Below are 17,451 nucleotides of genomic sequence, written 5' to 3' on the forward strand. Positions count from 1 at the left end.
TCCGACCACCTTGGGTAATACCTGGAATAGTAATGAATATTTTTAGTATAGGAATACATCAAAAATATTGTGTAAGGATTATTGTAATTATTCGATTAATTAATAATGTAATAAATTGTACAAGATTATTCACAGCTACTGAATATGTGCTTGCACGAAAAATAAATTGAAATAATTTATTGTAAACGTGACAAGTTTGTGATATTTCAGATGAAATATAATTAAAATTGCCATTAAATATTATAAGAATATTAATTGATTAATTAATAATATAATAAATTGTATAAGATTATTCATAGCTACTGAATATGTGCTTGCACGAAAAATGAATTGAAATAATTTATTGTAAACGTGACAAGTTTGTAATATTTCAGATGAAATATAAGTACAATTGCCATCAAATATTATAAAAGTGTTTTACTCACCCAGCACAAATCCTCGTCCTCCTCGTCCTCCTCCTCGTCCACCTCCGACCACCTTCAACCACCTCGAACAACCATCGATAATGGTTGATGGAAGTCGAGAAATTTTATTAGCGGACTGACAGCTACCGAATTTGGGGTTGCGCGAAAAACGAATTGAAATTATTTATTGTAAACATGAACCGGGAACTACGGAGCGCTTATCCTGGAAGTCGAGAAATTTTATTAGCGGACTGACAGCTACCGAATTTGGGGTTGCGCGAAAAACGAATTGAAATTATTTATTGTAAACATGAACCGGGAACTACGGAGCGCTTATCCTGGAAGTCGAGAAATTTTATTAGCGGACTGACAGCTACGGAATTTGGGGTTGCGCGAAAAACGAATTGAAATTATTTATTGTAAACATGAACCGGGAACTACGGAGCGCTTATCCTGGAAGTCGAGAAATTTTATTAGCGGACTGACAGCTACCGAATTTGGGGTTGCGCGAAAAACGAATTGAAATTATTTATTGTAAACATGAACCGGGAACTACGCAGCGCTTATCCTGGAAGTCGAGAAATTTTATTAGCGGACTGACAGCTACCGAATTTGGGGTTGCGCGAAAAACGAATTGAAATTATTTATTGTAAACATGAACCGGGAACTACGGAGCGCTTATCCTGGAAGTCGAGAAATTTTATTAGCGGACTGACAGCTACGGAATTTGGGGTTGCGCGAAAAACGAATTGAAATTATTTATTGTAAACATGAACCGGGAACTACGCAGCGCTTATCCTGGAAGTCGAGAAATTTTATTAGCGGACTGACAGCTACCGAATTTGGGGTTGCGCGAAAAACGAATTGAAATTATTTATTGTAAACATGAACCGGGAACTACGGAGCGCTTATCCTGGAAGTCGAGAAATTTTATTAGCGGACTGACAGCTACGGAATTTGGGGTTGCGCGAAAAACGAATTGAAATTATTTATTGTAAACATGAACCGGGAACTACGGAGCGCTTATCCTGGAAGTCGAGATATTTTATTAGCGGACTGACAGCTACGGAATTTGGGGTTGCGCGAAAAACGAATTGAAATTATTTATTGTAAACATGAACCGGGAACTACGGAGCGCTTATCCTGGAAGTCGAGAAATTTTATTAGCGGACTGACAGCTACCGAATTTGGGGTTGCGCGAAAAACGAATTGAAATTATTTATTGTAAACATGAACCGGGAACTACGCAGCGCTTATCCTGGAAGTCGAGAAATTTTATTAGCGGACTGACAGCTACCGAATTTGGGGTTGCGCGAAAAACGAATTGAAATTATTTATTGTAAACATGAACCGGGAACTACGCAGCGCTTATCCTGGAAGTCGAGAAATTTTATTAGCGGACTGACAGCTACCGAATTTGGGGTTGCGCGAAAAACGAATTGAAATTATTTATTGTAAACATGAACCGGGAACTACGGAGCGCTTATCCTGGAAGTCGAGAAATTTTATTAGCGGACTGACAGCTACGGAATTTGGGGTTGCGCGAAAAACGAATTGAAATTATTTATTGTAAACATGAACCGGGAACTACGGAGCGCTTATCCTGGAAGTCGAGAAATTTTATTAGCGGACTGACAGCTACGGAATTTGGGGTTGCGCGAAAAACGAATTGAAATTATTTATTGTAAACATGAACCGGGAACTACGGAGCGCTTATCCTGGAAGTCGAGAAATTTTATTAGCGGACTGACAGCTACCGAATTTGGGGTTGCGCGAAAAACGAATTGAAATTATTTATTGTAAACATGAACCGGGAACTACGCAGCGCTTATCCTGGAAGTCGAGAAATTTTATTAGCGGACTGACAGCTACCGAATTTGGGGTTGCGCGAAAAACGAATTGAAATTATTTATTGTAAACATGAACCGGGAACTACGGAGCGCTTATCCTGGAAGTCGAGAAATTTTATTAGCGGACTGACAGCTACGGAATTTGGGGTTGCGCGAAAAACGAATTGAAATTATTTATTGTAAACATGAACCGGGAACTACGGAGCGCTTATCCTGGAAGTCGAGAAATTTTATTAGCGGACTGACAGCTACCGAATTTGGGGTTGCGCGAAAAACGAATTGAAATTATTTATTGTAAACATGAACCGGGAACTACGGAGCGCTTATCCTGGAAGTCGAGAAATTTTATTAGCGGACTGACAGCTACCGAATTTGGGGTTGCGCGAAAAACGAATTGAAATTATTTATTGTAAACATGAACCGGGAACTACGGAGCGCTTATCCTGGAAGTCGAGAAATTTTATTAGCGGACTGACAGCTACCGAATTTGGGGTTGCGCGAAAAACGAATTGAAATTATTTATTGTAAACATGAACCGGGAACTACGGAGCGCTTATCCTGGAAGTCGAGAAATTTTATTAGCGGACTGACAGCTACCGAATTTGGGGTTGCGCGAAAAACGAATTGAAATTATTTATTGTAAACATGAACCGGGAACTACGCAGCGCTTATCCTGGAAGTCGAGAAATTTTATTAGCGGACTGACAGCTACCGAATTTGGGGTTGCGCGAAAAACGAATTGAAATTATTTATTGTAAACATGAACCGGGAACTACGGAGCGCTTATCCTGGAAGTCGAGAAATTTTATTAGCGGACTGACAGCTACGGAATTTGGGGTTGCGCGAAAAACGAATTGAAATTATTTATTGTAAACATGAACCGGGAACTACGGAGCGCTTATCCTGGAAGTCGAGAAATTTTATTAGCGGACTGACAGCTACCGAATTTGGGGTTGCGCGAAAAACGAATTGAAATTATTTATTGTAAACATGAACCGGGAACTACGGAGCGCTTATCCTGGAAGTCGAGAAATTTTATTAGCGGACTGACAGCTACCGAATTTGGGGTTGCGCGAAAAACGAATTGAAATTATTTATTGTAAACATGAACCGGGAACTACGGAGCGCTTATCCTGGAAGTCGAGAAATTTTATTAGCGGACTGACAGCTACGGAATTTGGGGTTGCGCGAAAAACGAATTGAAATTATTTATTGTAAACATGAACCGGGAACTACAGAGCGCTTATCCTGGAAGTCGAGAAATTTTATTAGCGGACTGACAGCTACCGAATTTGGGGTTGCGCGAAAAACGAATTGAAATTATTTATTGTAAACATGAACCGGGAACTACGCAGCGCTTATCCTGGAAGTCGAGAAATTTTATTAGCGGACTGACAGCTACCGAATTTGGGGTTGCGCGAAAAACGAATTGAAATTATTTATTGTAAACATGAACCGGGAACTACGGAGCGCTTATCCTGGAAGTCGAGAAATTTTATTAGCGGACTGACAGCTACGGAATTTGGGGTTGCGCGAAAAACGAATTGAAATTATTTATTGTAAACATGAACCGGGAACTACGGAGCGCTTATCCTGGAAGTCGAGAAATTTTATTAGCGGACTGACAGCTACGGAATTTGGGGTTGCGCGAAAAACGAATTGAAATTATTTATTGTAAACATGAACCGGGAACTACGGAGCGCTTATCCTGGAAGTCGAGAAATTTCATTAGCGGACTGACAGCTACGGAATTTGGGGTTGCGCGAAAAACGAATTGAAATTATTTATTGTAAACATGAACCGGGAACTACGGAGCGCTTATCCTGGAAGTCGAGAAATTTTATTAGCGGACTGACAGCTACCGAATTTGGGGTTGCGCGAAAAACGAATTGAAATTATTTATTGTAAACATGAACCGGGAACTACGGAGCGCTTATCCTGGAAGTCGAGTTTCACCGCGTAGCTGACCCGAAGCGCGGGATCCGGGAGGTTGAGAACCCGGTACTCGAAATACGTAGCGGACCCGAAGCGCGGGATCCGAGAGGTTGAGAACCCGGTACTCGAAATTTGCGGAGCGCGACTCTCATCCGTCCGCTCTACTGCGCGGTTGTTTCCAGACTGAGGAATTCGGCTAGCTGATTTTGAATTGGTGACGTAACTTTCTGAACATCCGACATCCAAACTTTGGTTTCGACCTTTAATACTATGTATGATGATGTATGATGTACGTTGTATGATGTACGATGTATGATGTATGATGTATGATGTATGATGATATGATATGACGTATAATGATTTCAGTTCTCACATTCCAGACAAGAAATACGCACTTTATCTTTCCTGCCAATTGCAGACTGAAGCGGCTTGGCCCTTCGATCGCCAGGCGTGGACCAAAGATTCATTCTTCAGTTAACGAGTCAGCTAACGAGTCGAAATGTTCTTTGCTCTGAAAATCACGAAAGAAATTCAACTTAACCACGTTGGACTTCTGACGGAAATTTCAACGATTTAAAAAAATGCTGGACTCAATTCTTTGATGCACTGTTCCGACGTAATTTTGCGAGAGAAATTGATTGGGCGCAGTCCCAATGCGCTGCGATCAACGCATCGAAAGTTACAGCCAAAAAACGAGAACCTGAGTTTTCGACATTTTTCAGCAGGTGCTTTTTTGCTCGCCATTTCTCTCCTCTTGGTCCCACGCTCTTTTTGCTGCGTTTTCTGAGTTCCTGAGGGTCCAATCAGTCAGGTAAGGGTCATTCAAATCGAATCTGAGACCAAAAATTTTTGGCTCCAAAAATGAAGAAAAAGTAAGGCTAACCCCTTTGCATTTTTGGCAAAAATTATCGCAATTTCAAAAAGTGCTGGAATAAATTCTCTTACGCGCTATTCCGACGTAATTTTGCGAGAGAAATCGATTAGGCGCAGTTCCAATACGCTGCGATCAACGCATCTGAAGTTACAGCCAAAAAACGAGAACCTGAGTTTTCGACATTTTTCAGCTGGTGCTTTTTTGCTCACCATTTCTCTCCTCTTGGTCCCACGCTCTTTTTGCTGCGTTTAGATATATTCTTCAGTGAACGGGTCGGCTAATAACGCTGCCGTTCTGCGACAGTTGGATGATGAAAAATTTCGCTCGTATTTTTCAAATGTGTGTTAAAATACACTTTAAGTGTTAAGAAGCGTCGTTCTTTCTCTCCTTATCACCTTTCTAGGTCTTTAAATCACTACGCAGCGTTAAATACTGACTCATATACGAAGCATCCATTTCGTCTCGTTCAAAATTAGCGCATCCGTGATGTATTACAGTTACTCTGAATTTTTTTCCATCCGAATACTTTTCGATAAACAATTCTGCTCCTCCACCCAACGCAGATACTTCACTTGCGACCAGCTAAAACAACGTTTCGATTCTATGCCTATGAAAAGTCAACATCGAGAGAGCAAATGAAAAGTTGTTGGAATAATTATGAATACTAATGTTATGGAATACATCGAGCGCGCGTCGAATAGAATCCCATTTCGAAATGAATAATTCTTCTCTTTTCATATCATAGCTAAACTAGTAATATAGGTAAATAGGATGGTTGGAGGTGTTCGAAAATGGTAGGACATTTCAAAAGTTAAAGTCGACGATGATCCGGTGCATCAATTTAATCGTTACAGATTTTCTTTTTCCATGAGGCATAGAGTATTCAACAACGATAATGCAGTCCTTAAAATTCATCATTCATCTCTGTCTGGAAAGCTAATTCGCAAGGCGTGGTATTCTATTCTATTTGCATTATTAGAAAAATACCCGTACTCTACATACACTGTTTCTAATCTTTTGCTACATTTGGTTTAATCCCCATGCTTCCACAGCACGAATAGTCGGAAATGTTTTTGATTATCCATAATAAAATAAAAGAAGTAACAAAGCTTAAATTTATTGTTAAAGCTCTAATGAATACATCAAACTGCGGTCGAATCAATTCATTTATTATTTGCACATGACCCCTGTATATTTGATAAATTATTCCTAAATACATTGAAACATACGTATTTATAATGAAATATCATGCAATGGGCTGTGTAAACTATAAACTATAATTTCTATCGAATAGCTGCTTTTATGTCAACAGGGCTTTGAGACTCAGTTCCGTTCGTCCTCCTCCTCGTTTACCTCCGAACACCTCCAACCACCGCCAACCACCTCCAACAACCACCGATAACCACATCGGGTTGTACCTGGAATAGCAATAAATATTCTCAGTATAAGAACACATCAAAATTACTGTGTGAGGATTTATATAATTAATCAATAAATTAATCAAATAATCAATTTTATTAGTGCATTTATAGCTACTGAATTTGTGCTTACACGAAACATTAATTGACATAATTTATTGTAAACATGACAAATTTAAAAAATTTTAGGTAAAATATAATCAACATTGCCACCAAATATTTTAAAAATGTTATACTCACCATACACAAATCCTCGTCCTTCTCCTTGTCCCACTCCTTATCCTGCTCGATCAGCCGCAACCACCTCTAACCACCTCCGACCACCTCCAATGACCACCGCTAACCACCTCGGGTTATGTCTTGAATACAAATAAATATTTTTAGTATTAGAACACGTCAAAAATATTGTGTAAGGATTAATATCATTTTTTTATCGACAGATTTCACCAAGAAGATTATGAGAAAATTATAAAAAGTAATAGAACTTTTATTAGCGCATTAAAAGCTACCGAATTTGTGCTTGCGCGAAAAAGGAAGTGAAATAATTTATTGTAAACATGACAAGTTTAAAAAATTTCAAATAAAACGTAACTACAATCGCCATTAAATTTTATAAAAGTGTTTTCCTCACCGTGCAGAAATCCTCGTTCTCCTCGTCTTCCTCGTCCTCGTCCTGGTCCACCTCGATCACCTCCAACCACCGCCAACCACCTCGGGTTATACTTTGAAGACTAATAAATATTCTCAGTATTAGCACACGTCAAAAATATTGTGTAAGGATTAATATAATTTATTTATCGACACATTTTACCAAGAAGTTTATGAGAAAATTATAAGAATTTATAGAAATTTCATTAGCGCATTGATAGCTACTGAATTTGTGCTTCTGCGAAAACTGAATTGAAATAATTCATTGTGAACATGACAAGTTTAATCAGAACTACGAAAAATTAGTCCTGAAGGTCAAAAGTCAACAGGTCAAAACTATTGGTTTGGCTTCAAAGTTAGGGCTTTCACACCATCGTAAAATTGGGATCGCTTCCAAACCTATAACGACAAAGGTTATTGAAAATGTGAGACGCAGTTTATCATAAGCGCAATTATTTATTCAGTGGAGGCTATAACGATTGACAACTTGCGTGATTATGTGTAAGTGCTTAAATAGATATGAATTGAAGTTGAAGATTATGTTTCTAATAAGTTTAAGGATGCCGTTATCACAATGAATGAAGTCTGATACTATTCTTTTTTCTACAAATTTCTGCTATTCCACAGGGTAAGAGCCATTCGGCGAAAAGCTTGCACCATAGCCAAGCCATTGATTTTAAACCATAAGGATTTGAAAAAAACTGAGATCTCTTACAAGCCCTCATCGTGCACCTCATGTCAAAGCAATTCCTTGTCGTCGATAAAGAATTATTTCTATCTACAACCTAACTGTTCGCAAAATGAATCCTGTACACGTTGAATTGTGAACTTGTTCTTACGGATCCTCGGATGTTCTACATGCCTTTTTTGAATTCCAGATGATCTGCAATTAGTAGGAAGAGGCTCCAGCGAGTAGATTCTGAAACAGAAAGTTTTTACTCTTCAAAAAAACGCTAGAAACGAAGGTTAACTCGTTTGAATATTTTTTCGATTTCATATCCGATAATACCCATATTTTACAAAATCTATATAACTTTATCTTACACCGTACAACGTAATTTACGATACTCAAGTGAACAAGATGTGTGTTGTGCGAAGCTGTTGGTACAACTCGCGTGTGAAATGGAATAAGATTCACGATTACAGACAAGCCTCTTGCATGCGACAGTTGCGTGAGTCAAAATGCACAATCGTTTAAATTCCCACATCACCGACGTATAGTTAAAAATGAAAACCATTCGTAAATCATAAGGTATCTCATTTGTTGCAGAGGGATGGCGAGATTCAGTGCTGGGGGCTCCGCGTCGACTTCTTGTGTCTCTTGGCAGCTTTTCAAGAACCGCGTCACCAAGCCCAGCGGTAAGAAATTTGCCCGTATAATAATTATTCATGAAAAGAAGATTGAATAAATTTTAGCGTATGAAAACGATCCGCGACATGCTCTGAATGGGCTTTGGGGTACAGGAGAATGGAAAAGGTGCAGGCTACAAGACGCTAAGTTGTCAGGGAAACAAGAAATTCAATACTGCACCGATGCCAGTTCAACTCCATAAAACCTTCCCATACCCCTCTAAATCTTGGCCACACTATGGCCAACATCTTCAGTTACTTCATACCCACACCGAGCGCATTTCTACGTGCACATACGTCTTCGCAGATACTTTGAAGGAAATTTCATTATAACCGTCTGAAATTCGCACCCCGACGTTATTCGAGTCATGTGTGTGGGGGGAAGGCTCAGCGGGAGTTCAGGAAGGTCTGAGGGGTCAGAGGGTTCTATCGAAACTCGCGAGGCTCTGGGATCTTTGGGGGCTCCAAAGTTTCGCGTTGGCAAAGCTAAAGCCAGCGTTAAGGCGAACCAACTCTGGTTTCGAACGAAGGCGGTTTATATCGCTCGAGTTTGATACATCGACGGGGAATTTTGTTCCTTTTATTTTTTTCCTGCTTGCTCAACTGCTTCTAGAAAGATTGTTCACCTGCTTCTCGACTCATAATTTATGAGAAGCAAAAGTTGTGGCGGACAAAAAATAACTTTCAAGAATATGAATAATTTAGACTGGGAAGAAATTTGATATGGGGGTTCTTGATGGCACCCCGAATGTACGTCGTTTCCATATTCAACCCTCGAGCCAAACTATCTTAGATCTGACATTTCTAAATATCTTCATGCCCAAGGGCAAGAGACCCTTTTTCGTGCATTTGCATGTACATCAGGGCCAGTTCTGCCCCAGGGGACTCTGCGAAGGGGAGACCCATTTAGCTATCATAAATTCGGTCTGAAAATAAAAAAAAAAATAAAATAAAATAAAAAAAAAAACACGAATAGGTTAGCTTGGGTTATAGCCAGAGTTGTAAAACTTCATATCTTGCATCTAGGTAAAAGCATAGGTGATTGAGATGTGTCTATGTACAAGTGTTCGGGTACTTTATACACACTGAGAGTGGTATAAATAAAACGCGAATACGGATGAATAACGAATAAAAACAATGAGATTCCAAATAAAATGTTGCGAATTAACGTTAACTGAACAAATTTTGGTAATCATTTGCACCAATGTTGATGCTTCAAAAATTGACTGGCCGTGGTACCGTAAAACCCAAACTATATATGTACATAGGGTACAGTTTCTCTCAAATCGTACCTACTTACCGGTAAAGGCGCTTATTGTTAAAATGTGCCTAGTTGTACAAAAAAGTTACTGTACAACTCTGGTTTCAGCATAACCGACTACTCACCGCGTCTCTATTTTCCCCAACTAGAGGGACAACTTATGCAGTGCCCGATGTAACTGCCATAGCAATAAACTGAAACTGAAACTGCAACTCAAAGCCAACTTGAGCCAAAGCTTATCTGATTATAAGACTGACAGTTCTGCTAAAAGTTATTTGAAAAAGTATTATTTCCAAGAGATGGTAGGCATTGTCTTGTATGGGCATTAGGCACGGTTTGACGAGCAACGCGTTCACTTGTTCTAACCGAACGCCTCGAGGGTGTTCCCCCCTTGTTCGGACACCCATCGGGATAACTTAATCTAATCCAGCCTAATCTCACTCGAGTTCGCGGTCCAGAAAAGGGCGTTCGGTCTGCGATGCGTTGTTTTATAAACCCGTTCGACGGATGGTCTAGCAGCGTCATGATTCGACCATAAATAAGGCAATATCTCGACTTCTGATAGCGGCTAATTTATTTATGAAACGAAGGGTCGGTCGCGGCGTGAGTCACGTGCCATCTGCCGCTCTGCGTTCATTATGATACATGATTTGCTATCACAACACAGCGGGTCGGTTGGTACCGTATAGTCTCTACAGCCATTCCGAGTAATGACTGATGCTTTTTCTAAGTTACAACCCTCAGCTCATTAATTGCCTTATTGCGTGTTCGTTTACTCGAAAACTGATTGCGACAGAATAATGTTAAGTGTGACAGAAAATTGTCGAATCTTTTGACTGGATTAACCAGTACTGGGCAGTCGCTATTGCTTGTTAGGAACCCGTTGATAAATGTTGAAGGTCTGATGTCGAATGAACGCTTGGTAATGCTTTATACCGATGTGAAAATTTTCAGCAGTGTTTAGTCGTTCTAATCGTTGCAAATGGCATTTTTTCATACAAGAAAATTAAAACTCTATGAAAATTAGACACGGTGGGCTGGACACGTGGGTATTTTCCCTTAGACTGTAACCTAATCACTAAATGGACCAGGGTTCAAATGGTTGTGGCAACTGACATATCCATACATTTGCAAAAGCGCGCGGCGCGCTTTGAAGTTACCCGTTGGTTCATCTCTTAGTGATATTTACCGAAGGGCGATGGGCGCGTGCAGAGCCTTGGATTACGTATAACGTTCAGGCACCGCGTGTGCAATTACAGAGAGACATGAGGGGAGTCGGTACGTTCACTGTATCGGTTGACTTATTGGTTGGGTTAGGGTGAACGCGAGTTCATCGATGAAAATACATTTTTCGCTTGTTCACACAGGCGTTGGCTTTGGGAAATCCTCAGCAAAAATTCAGACTCTGCGGCGTGCAGCATGGGGAGAGAATTTCTGTAAGATTGTTCAAGATCGTCTTCGTGAGTCAGAAACCTGGGATCCAGAATTCATGCACGAGAGGGTTCAGAGCCAGATCGAAACCGATTGTTAATGGTCGGTTAAATTCATCCCGCCCCTCGACCTCTTTTTCCTTAGCACGCACGTATTTCCCCCAGCATAATACGGAGGCCTCCGACACTTCCACATTCACACGTACAATGTACGTCAATGTACACATGTGAAGCGCGTGAGGAATCCCCGGAGAATAAAACGGAAGTGCAAGAAGTTGGGCAGTTGATTAGAGTTGCAGGTCACGCAACGGCCGATATTGATCACGAGAAATTTTGTCTAGATAGATCTGAAGCTCCGGATAAAACGAAGCAACTGTATTTGGTGGTTCCGCAGCGATATATCCTCCGACCTTCCGCCGGTTTAACATTTTCCTCTTTCTGAAATGAATTTAATCTGACATCTGACATGATACAAAATTAACGTACACGTCCGACTAACTTCATTACTCACTGCTCTCTGCAATGCTCTCAGTCTCAAATGTCAAATAAAAGTGTAAGAATATTGGATAGAATTTCTTTTTTGCGTTATACAGTTGAATATTCGTAATTTTCAACTACGCAACATTTCCGCTATTATTTTGTTGGACGAACTCGTACTATCGTCGACACTACCCAATTCCTCAAGCAACAAGTTAAGTGAAAACTACGTTGGTACGTGAACCTAAACAAACCAGGAACGTGTAATAATTCTTCTTGATGGTATATGAAATTCCATCTCCTCGGCAAAAGTTGTAAAGAACAAAGAGAAAGTTTCTGGTATAAGGTACCATCTGTATTCGTACAATTTTCAAAGGAGAGGAAGAGATGATAAAAAGATATCAGGATAGCCTTGAAAATCCATTGCGTATTGATCAGCTAATTGTTACCAAAAGGGTATAATTTCCGATCGAATTGTGGATATCTAGCAATGACATTTATAAAAGGTTGACCCTTATTACCAAGCAGGAAATCTCTATTGTTTCATATGTGCCCGGAAAACATTGAGTTGCCTTTACAGTGCTAAAATGAAAAGCAAGTTTACGCAAAGCATTGTTAGGTAAAATCGCCAGATAATAAACGCCAATCAGGAAATGATCGCAAGTTTGAAATATTAATATGTTGTAACGTTCAACTTACTGTACATTCATTCACAGTACTGTACGACGTCCGCTTTAATTGAACATTTATGAAGACTCAGACTTGCGTATGCCGGACCGGGGGGAAATCATTTCTAAAAACAGGAGACTTGTGAGAGATGAGCGTTACCAGACGAACGATTCAGTTACCAGTCATAAAAGTGGAAGTTGAAGAATATACAAAATGAGAATATTTTTGGGCAGTATTATCTTTGCATAAGTATACAAATGTATCTGTTGAACCATCCGGTTCGGTTTACACCATTAGTAATCCGGCACCGAAACAGAAAGGAATCACTTTGTTTTCGTATCAGATTTCTATCCATTAACTTTTATTTCGTAACCTATACCATCTTTGTCGTACACTAAATATTCAGCGAAACCTGCTGCTTCTGTAAAAATTAACTTTCATGTCAGTTTCCCACTTTGTAAATGTCATGTAATACGAATTAGATGCGATTTCAAGGGGTCACGAATTATCATCATTGCACACGTGATATGTATTATCTCCCCCCGAGATGTTCCCTGTGTTATGTGAAAAGCGGACACGACGAAATGACATTTTCAGAAGTCAAGTACTCGAACGTTGGTTGAACTTCAAGTATCACCGCAGAATCTCTCGAACCCATGGTCGAGGAGTTTAAAGGGGAAGATTCAGGATGCAAAGTGATTTCTCCCAGTCGACTTGAACTCAATTTGAGCACGAGCAGAGCAGCTCGACCGTCCAAAAAACGTTGGATTGAAAATGGAAAAATCTGTTATCCGAAATCATTTATTTAAGCCTAAGACTCAAGTTCTCTACGAACCGCAAGTTTACGCATCAAAATTTTAACCGTGAGTTCAGTTGACTCTCGAAATTAATTTTCTGTCATAAGTTGTTGATAAATTTTTTCTCCCGGAAGCTTCGACGCGACTAAGAGGGCAGCTTTTTTACACATCAAAAAAGAGCCTCGCCTCCAACATCAGCGGCCGGTAACAACGTCAAAGCTTTGCACCATCGATAGCGAATGATCCGGTGGTACAAAGAGGAGTTAGTTAACGTCAAAAAGTTGGAGTACGCGGACTTGAATAAATTGGCACACGGCCGGGTCAAGTTCTGGGTCGACTCATTAGGAACACGAGAAGGTGGTACGCCCGGGATGGATCGGCGCCCTCGCGAACCCGTGAACCCGGCCGCGAGTCCTGCTGCACCCCCTAGGCTCTCCAATTACGTTTGGCTGGTGCGGAGAAGCGGAGGCGCACCCTCCCTCAATCCTCCTCACCCTCCAGCGTCGATTCTCGCCCGCTCACCCGGGCCTTCCGATGTTTGCACAAAGAGTTAGCACGCTCCTGGGTTCCCAAACACAACCATAATTGCTTCGCTCCGCTGCACGTTACTAATGCACCCGACCGAGTTCGTTTGTCCGCCAGCGTCTCTTGCCGTTAGTTTATTTAGTTTACTCTCGTTTTCGCGTCCCGCTAGACGGCCTATCGTTCACCGCGTTTCGAAGAACTTTTCTTTGTTTCAAGCCGGACAAGAAACGCCGTTCGTGAAACTAAAATCTGAAAGGAAAATAATCCCGAAGAGCGAGGGTTGACGGTTCACTGTCACTTGTCAAACGGCGCAGGTAGAAATGCCGGGAGTATAGAATACAGGGTGGAAATCTCTGTAGGTTTTGCAAGTGTAAACGTAGTTTGATCACTCCACCTGGCGGCCGCAATTGCTTCGGGCTTTACGGCGAACTTTGTACTCTGGAAAATTAAGTTCTCCGCGCTTTTTGCAATTACCAGGAAATACCTTTCCCAGACTACCGAGAAGATTGTCGTCTCCGTACTCGAGCGTTTCGAGAGAAACATCGTGCACCACGACACTCGCCCCGAGAGTTTGCTCTCTGACAATGAGTCCCATAAATCTCACGATGGTACCCGTATCTTTGGCGTACAAGGAAACATCCTTCCGGTTTTCGTATCACTTTGTTGGAAAACGCGATTTGAAACTCCGATTTTGACTCGAGTATATCTGGTACAGTAGCTCATGGGAAATTAGGTGCAATTTCATAGTGACTGGTATCCAAGTTTCATGGTGTAGAATTTTAGAATCGTTGTAAATAAAATTTGAGTCAATACGAATTACTGAAAAGATAAACCAGCATTAACCCTTAATGCGTATACTGTAAGAAAAATGTGGTGCGTACTTCCGCAGACCATGTTATGATGTCAATCTGACACCACCTGATGTCGAATTACAGATCTTACCGGAATAACTCACACCAGTCAATCTTGGACAATTTTACCACCACCATTTTTCCAAGTGTGCCGATCTAGGAAATAAACAGGAATTTACGGACTATTGGAAAAGATAGATTTTCCATCTACGCCACAGTGACAGAGATGATGAATCTGCTTCCATCCCCATCCGTATATTTTTCGTTCACTTTATCCCATTGCCCGACACCTTGCTCGACAGAGACTCCCACCAGACCGCAGCGGTATGCAAACATTATAAGGGTGTGCAGACGGGGTTGGTGAAGACACGTTTGTAGATGGGGAATAGAGGGCTGAAGCTGGCAACGCTGGCGAGGCTAGCAGCGCCATCGAGAGGGTGGGCGGCTTGGAGTGTTACTAATTGGAGGGGTGCCGAGGGACAACCTTGTTATCTCTTAATTGCTACAAGCCCCGTATACTGTTTTGCATTGATAAGAACGATGCCGGTGTTCGTAAGCTTGCCTTATCTCTTATTGCGGTGGTCTGCAATCGCGTCGTCGGGGTGACATCTATTGCACAAAAATAAGTCCCGTTGTTTTCCCTGACCCATCCGTTCCACCGGGCAAGTGCCTACCCGTGCAGGATAACATTCACGGCCCCTCCTTGAATGGCACCAGCGTAGACCAATAGCTCGTTTTTTCCCGACCAGGGGGTCGAAATGCCGCGTTCGGTGTTTATTTACCGTGTTTGTTTCACGTCCCCGGTGCCCGTACAGATGTTGTTTGAATTCATATTCCGAATGCATCGGTGGCTTTCGTCAAAGGCCCTCGTTTGCTTCATTCAATAATAATTAATTCGACGTCCGTCAACTACATTCGGAATTACCGAATTCGAAGTAATTGCCCTCGACGACTGTGTGATTCCAAATGCGAAACGACTGCTCCATCGAAGCCCGACTAATTAGAAGAGGATGTCTTTTTTTCTCTCACTTTTGAATACAGCGAATTACACTTCATCTTTCTCCATTGTCCCATGCGCCATATCTATACACAGCTTCCGGCAGAAGATTTTGCAAAGTTTCATCAGGAGTGTATTTGACACGCAAAGCACAACAGAAACGTAATAAAATTTGTTTTTTGAAAAAGGAAGTGCAAGTCGTTCCTTTCGTGGTATACCGAAAGATACTTGCAATAGAAAACTCGAAATAACATTCTGCATTTCAAATGTATATGATTAAAATGAAACCACTTCCAATGTTCCTCGATTCTCGTATCTGGACGCGGTTCGATTCGCAAGTGGTACGAAAAGGAGATCTGGAAGTGCATTAGTGAACTCGAAAACTACCTTTCGGAGCAACGATACAACCGTTAAAAGACTAAATCTCCTGCAGTGCTCGTCCTTCAGCCATCGCAACCCCCGTGCACGTTGCGGATACAGGCTGACATATACGCGTGCAAGTGTCGTGTCGATGTAAATCCACTGACGGAATGGATATAGGCTGGGCGTGCGAGAGGTCGTTAGCAAGTTTCGAGCGGTGCATAGCAATGAGCTCGAAACCTCTTGGGAACAGGGACACCCGGTAGGTTACTACGGATGTATGTATACCTATACCTGCACGTTACAGGGCGCAACAACGACAGGCCATGCCAAAAGAAATCGGAATGAAATCCACAATGCCGTCAGCTGACTCATGGCGGAAAAATCGAGATCACGGATTCGAATTGCGAGTTGAATTCGAATCGGGCGTAATCGGATTCTCAATTTCGGTTCAGCTTGGGAGTGAAAATGAATATAAACGAGAATTTATGAACATGCTTTCATCGCAAAATGTCATAACGCTCTGCGGACAATGAGCTTAGCAAGTAAACTTGTAATTAAAATTTTGTTTTTTTCACGTAATGTGAATCAATGGAATATTAGAACGAAAGAATAACTGTTCCGTTACACGTTGACGAACACTCGGTGACTTCGCCCTTGTAGGACGTCCCTGTTGGTCTTGTTAGGTTGTCAGAGGGGGTTCTGATCAACCAAGCGCACCAACCCTCTCGGACACGCTTCGTTTCTCAATTGATTCTTTATTTTACAATTGACAGAGCCGGCTAAGGGCCAAGCTATAAAGAACGTTCACGAATATCGATTTCTTTCAAAACTGAATTTGAAATACGTAGAAAAAGCAGGAGCATTCTCCAAATCGTTTTTCACTTTTTTCGCCTAATTTTCTCTTCGAAACAGCAAAGTTCGTCAGGTTTTAAAAATTCTGTTCTATTTCTGCCTTCAGGTAAACCCAAGCAAACTCGAAACTTTCAAAAAATGCGTACAGTCTCGGTTGTGCAAATGTCAGTGCTCCCAATTACCGCACTTTCACTATCTACAGGATTCCCATTTCGCCAGTAGTTGGCGTGTAGAAGTTAACAGGTTTACCGTCACTAGCCTTTGAAGTCTCGTCTGAATATCCGGTTCATGCTCGAATAGGAAATTCCTGTCAGACCGAAGACGGAAATGGTTCTTTCTTCAGAGAATCGCTCTGATACCGCAGTAACTGGAAGACTTGAATAATTCAAGGACCCGGATAGACTCGTTACACGTTATACCTTCCCATACTCGAATGAAATGTGCATACACTCGTAATTCCATGCACATAATATAACTTGTTGCAGAAGGAAGATCTACCAAAGCTCCCGGTACCGGACCTCGAATCTACTATGCAAAAATACCTCGCCCAGGTCGAAGTGATCGCCCCGAAGTGTTGGGAGAAGACCCAATCTATAGTGAAAAATTTTTTGGCAGGACCTGGTCGCAAGCTTCAGCAACGCCTGTTGGATCGTAGAGAGCAGACGATAAATTGGGTGAGTTTGAAACTACGTTACAGATACATTTTCATACCGCCGAACGGCTTGAATACATACATAATTCGTTCGTTCA

The 17,451-nt window shown here is 41.3% G+C and overlaps 1 protein-coding gene and 1 long non-coding RNA gene across 2 annotated transcripts in view; one reads left to right on the top strand and one right to left on the bottom strand.

Moving 5' to 3' along the window:
- LOC107222789 (choline O-acetyltransferase) overlaps nt 1-17,451 on the top strand; it is a 66,699-nt gene that overhangs the window by 12,649 nt on the left and 36,599 nt on the right. Inside the window, exons 2-3 of the mRNA XM_046734890.1 lie at nt 8,400-8,488; nt 17,187-17,375. Of these exons, the coding sequence (XP_046590846.1) occupies nt 8,400-8,488; nt 17,187-17,375 (278 nt within the window). The remainder of the gene's footprint in view (nt 1-8,399; nt 8,489-17,186; nt 17,376-17,451) is intronic.
- LOC124293578 lies at nt 6,456-7,170 on the bottom strand. Its single transcript, XR_006903445.1, has 3 exons — nt 7,113-7,170; nt 6,722-6,840; nt 6,456-6,481 (listed from the first exon to the last, which is right to left on the bottom strand). It is a non-coding gene; the product is annotated as an uncharacterized LOC124293578 (long non-coding RNA).

Source organism: Neodiprion lecontei, chromosome 3, assembly GCF_021901455.1.
Source record: "Neodiprion lecontei isolate iyNeoLeco1 chromosome 3, iyNeoLeco1.1, whole genome shotgun sequence".
NCBI lineage: Eukaryota > Metazoa > Arthropoda > Insecta > Hymenoptera > Diprionidae > Neodiprion > Neodiprion lecontei.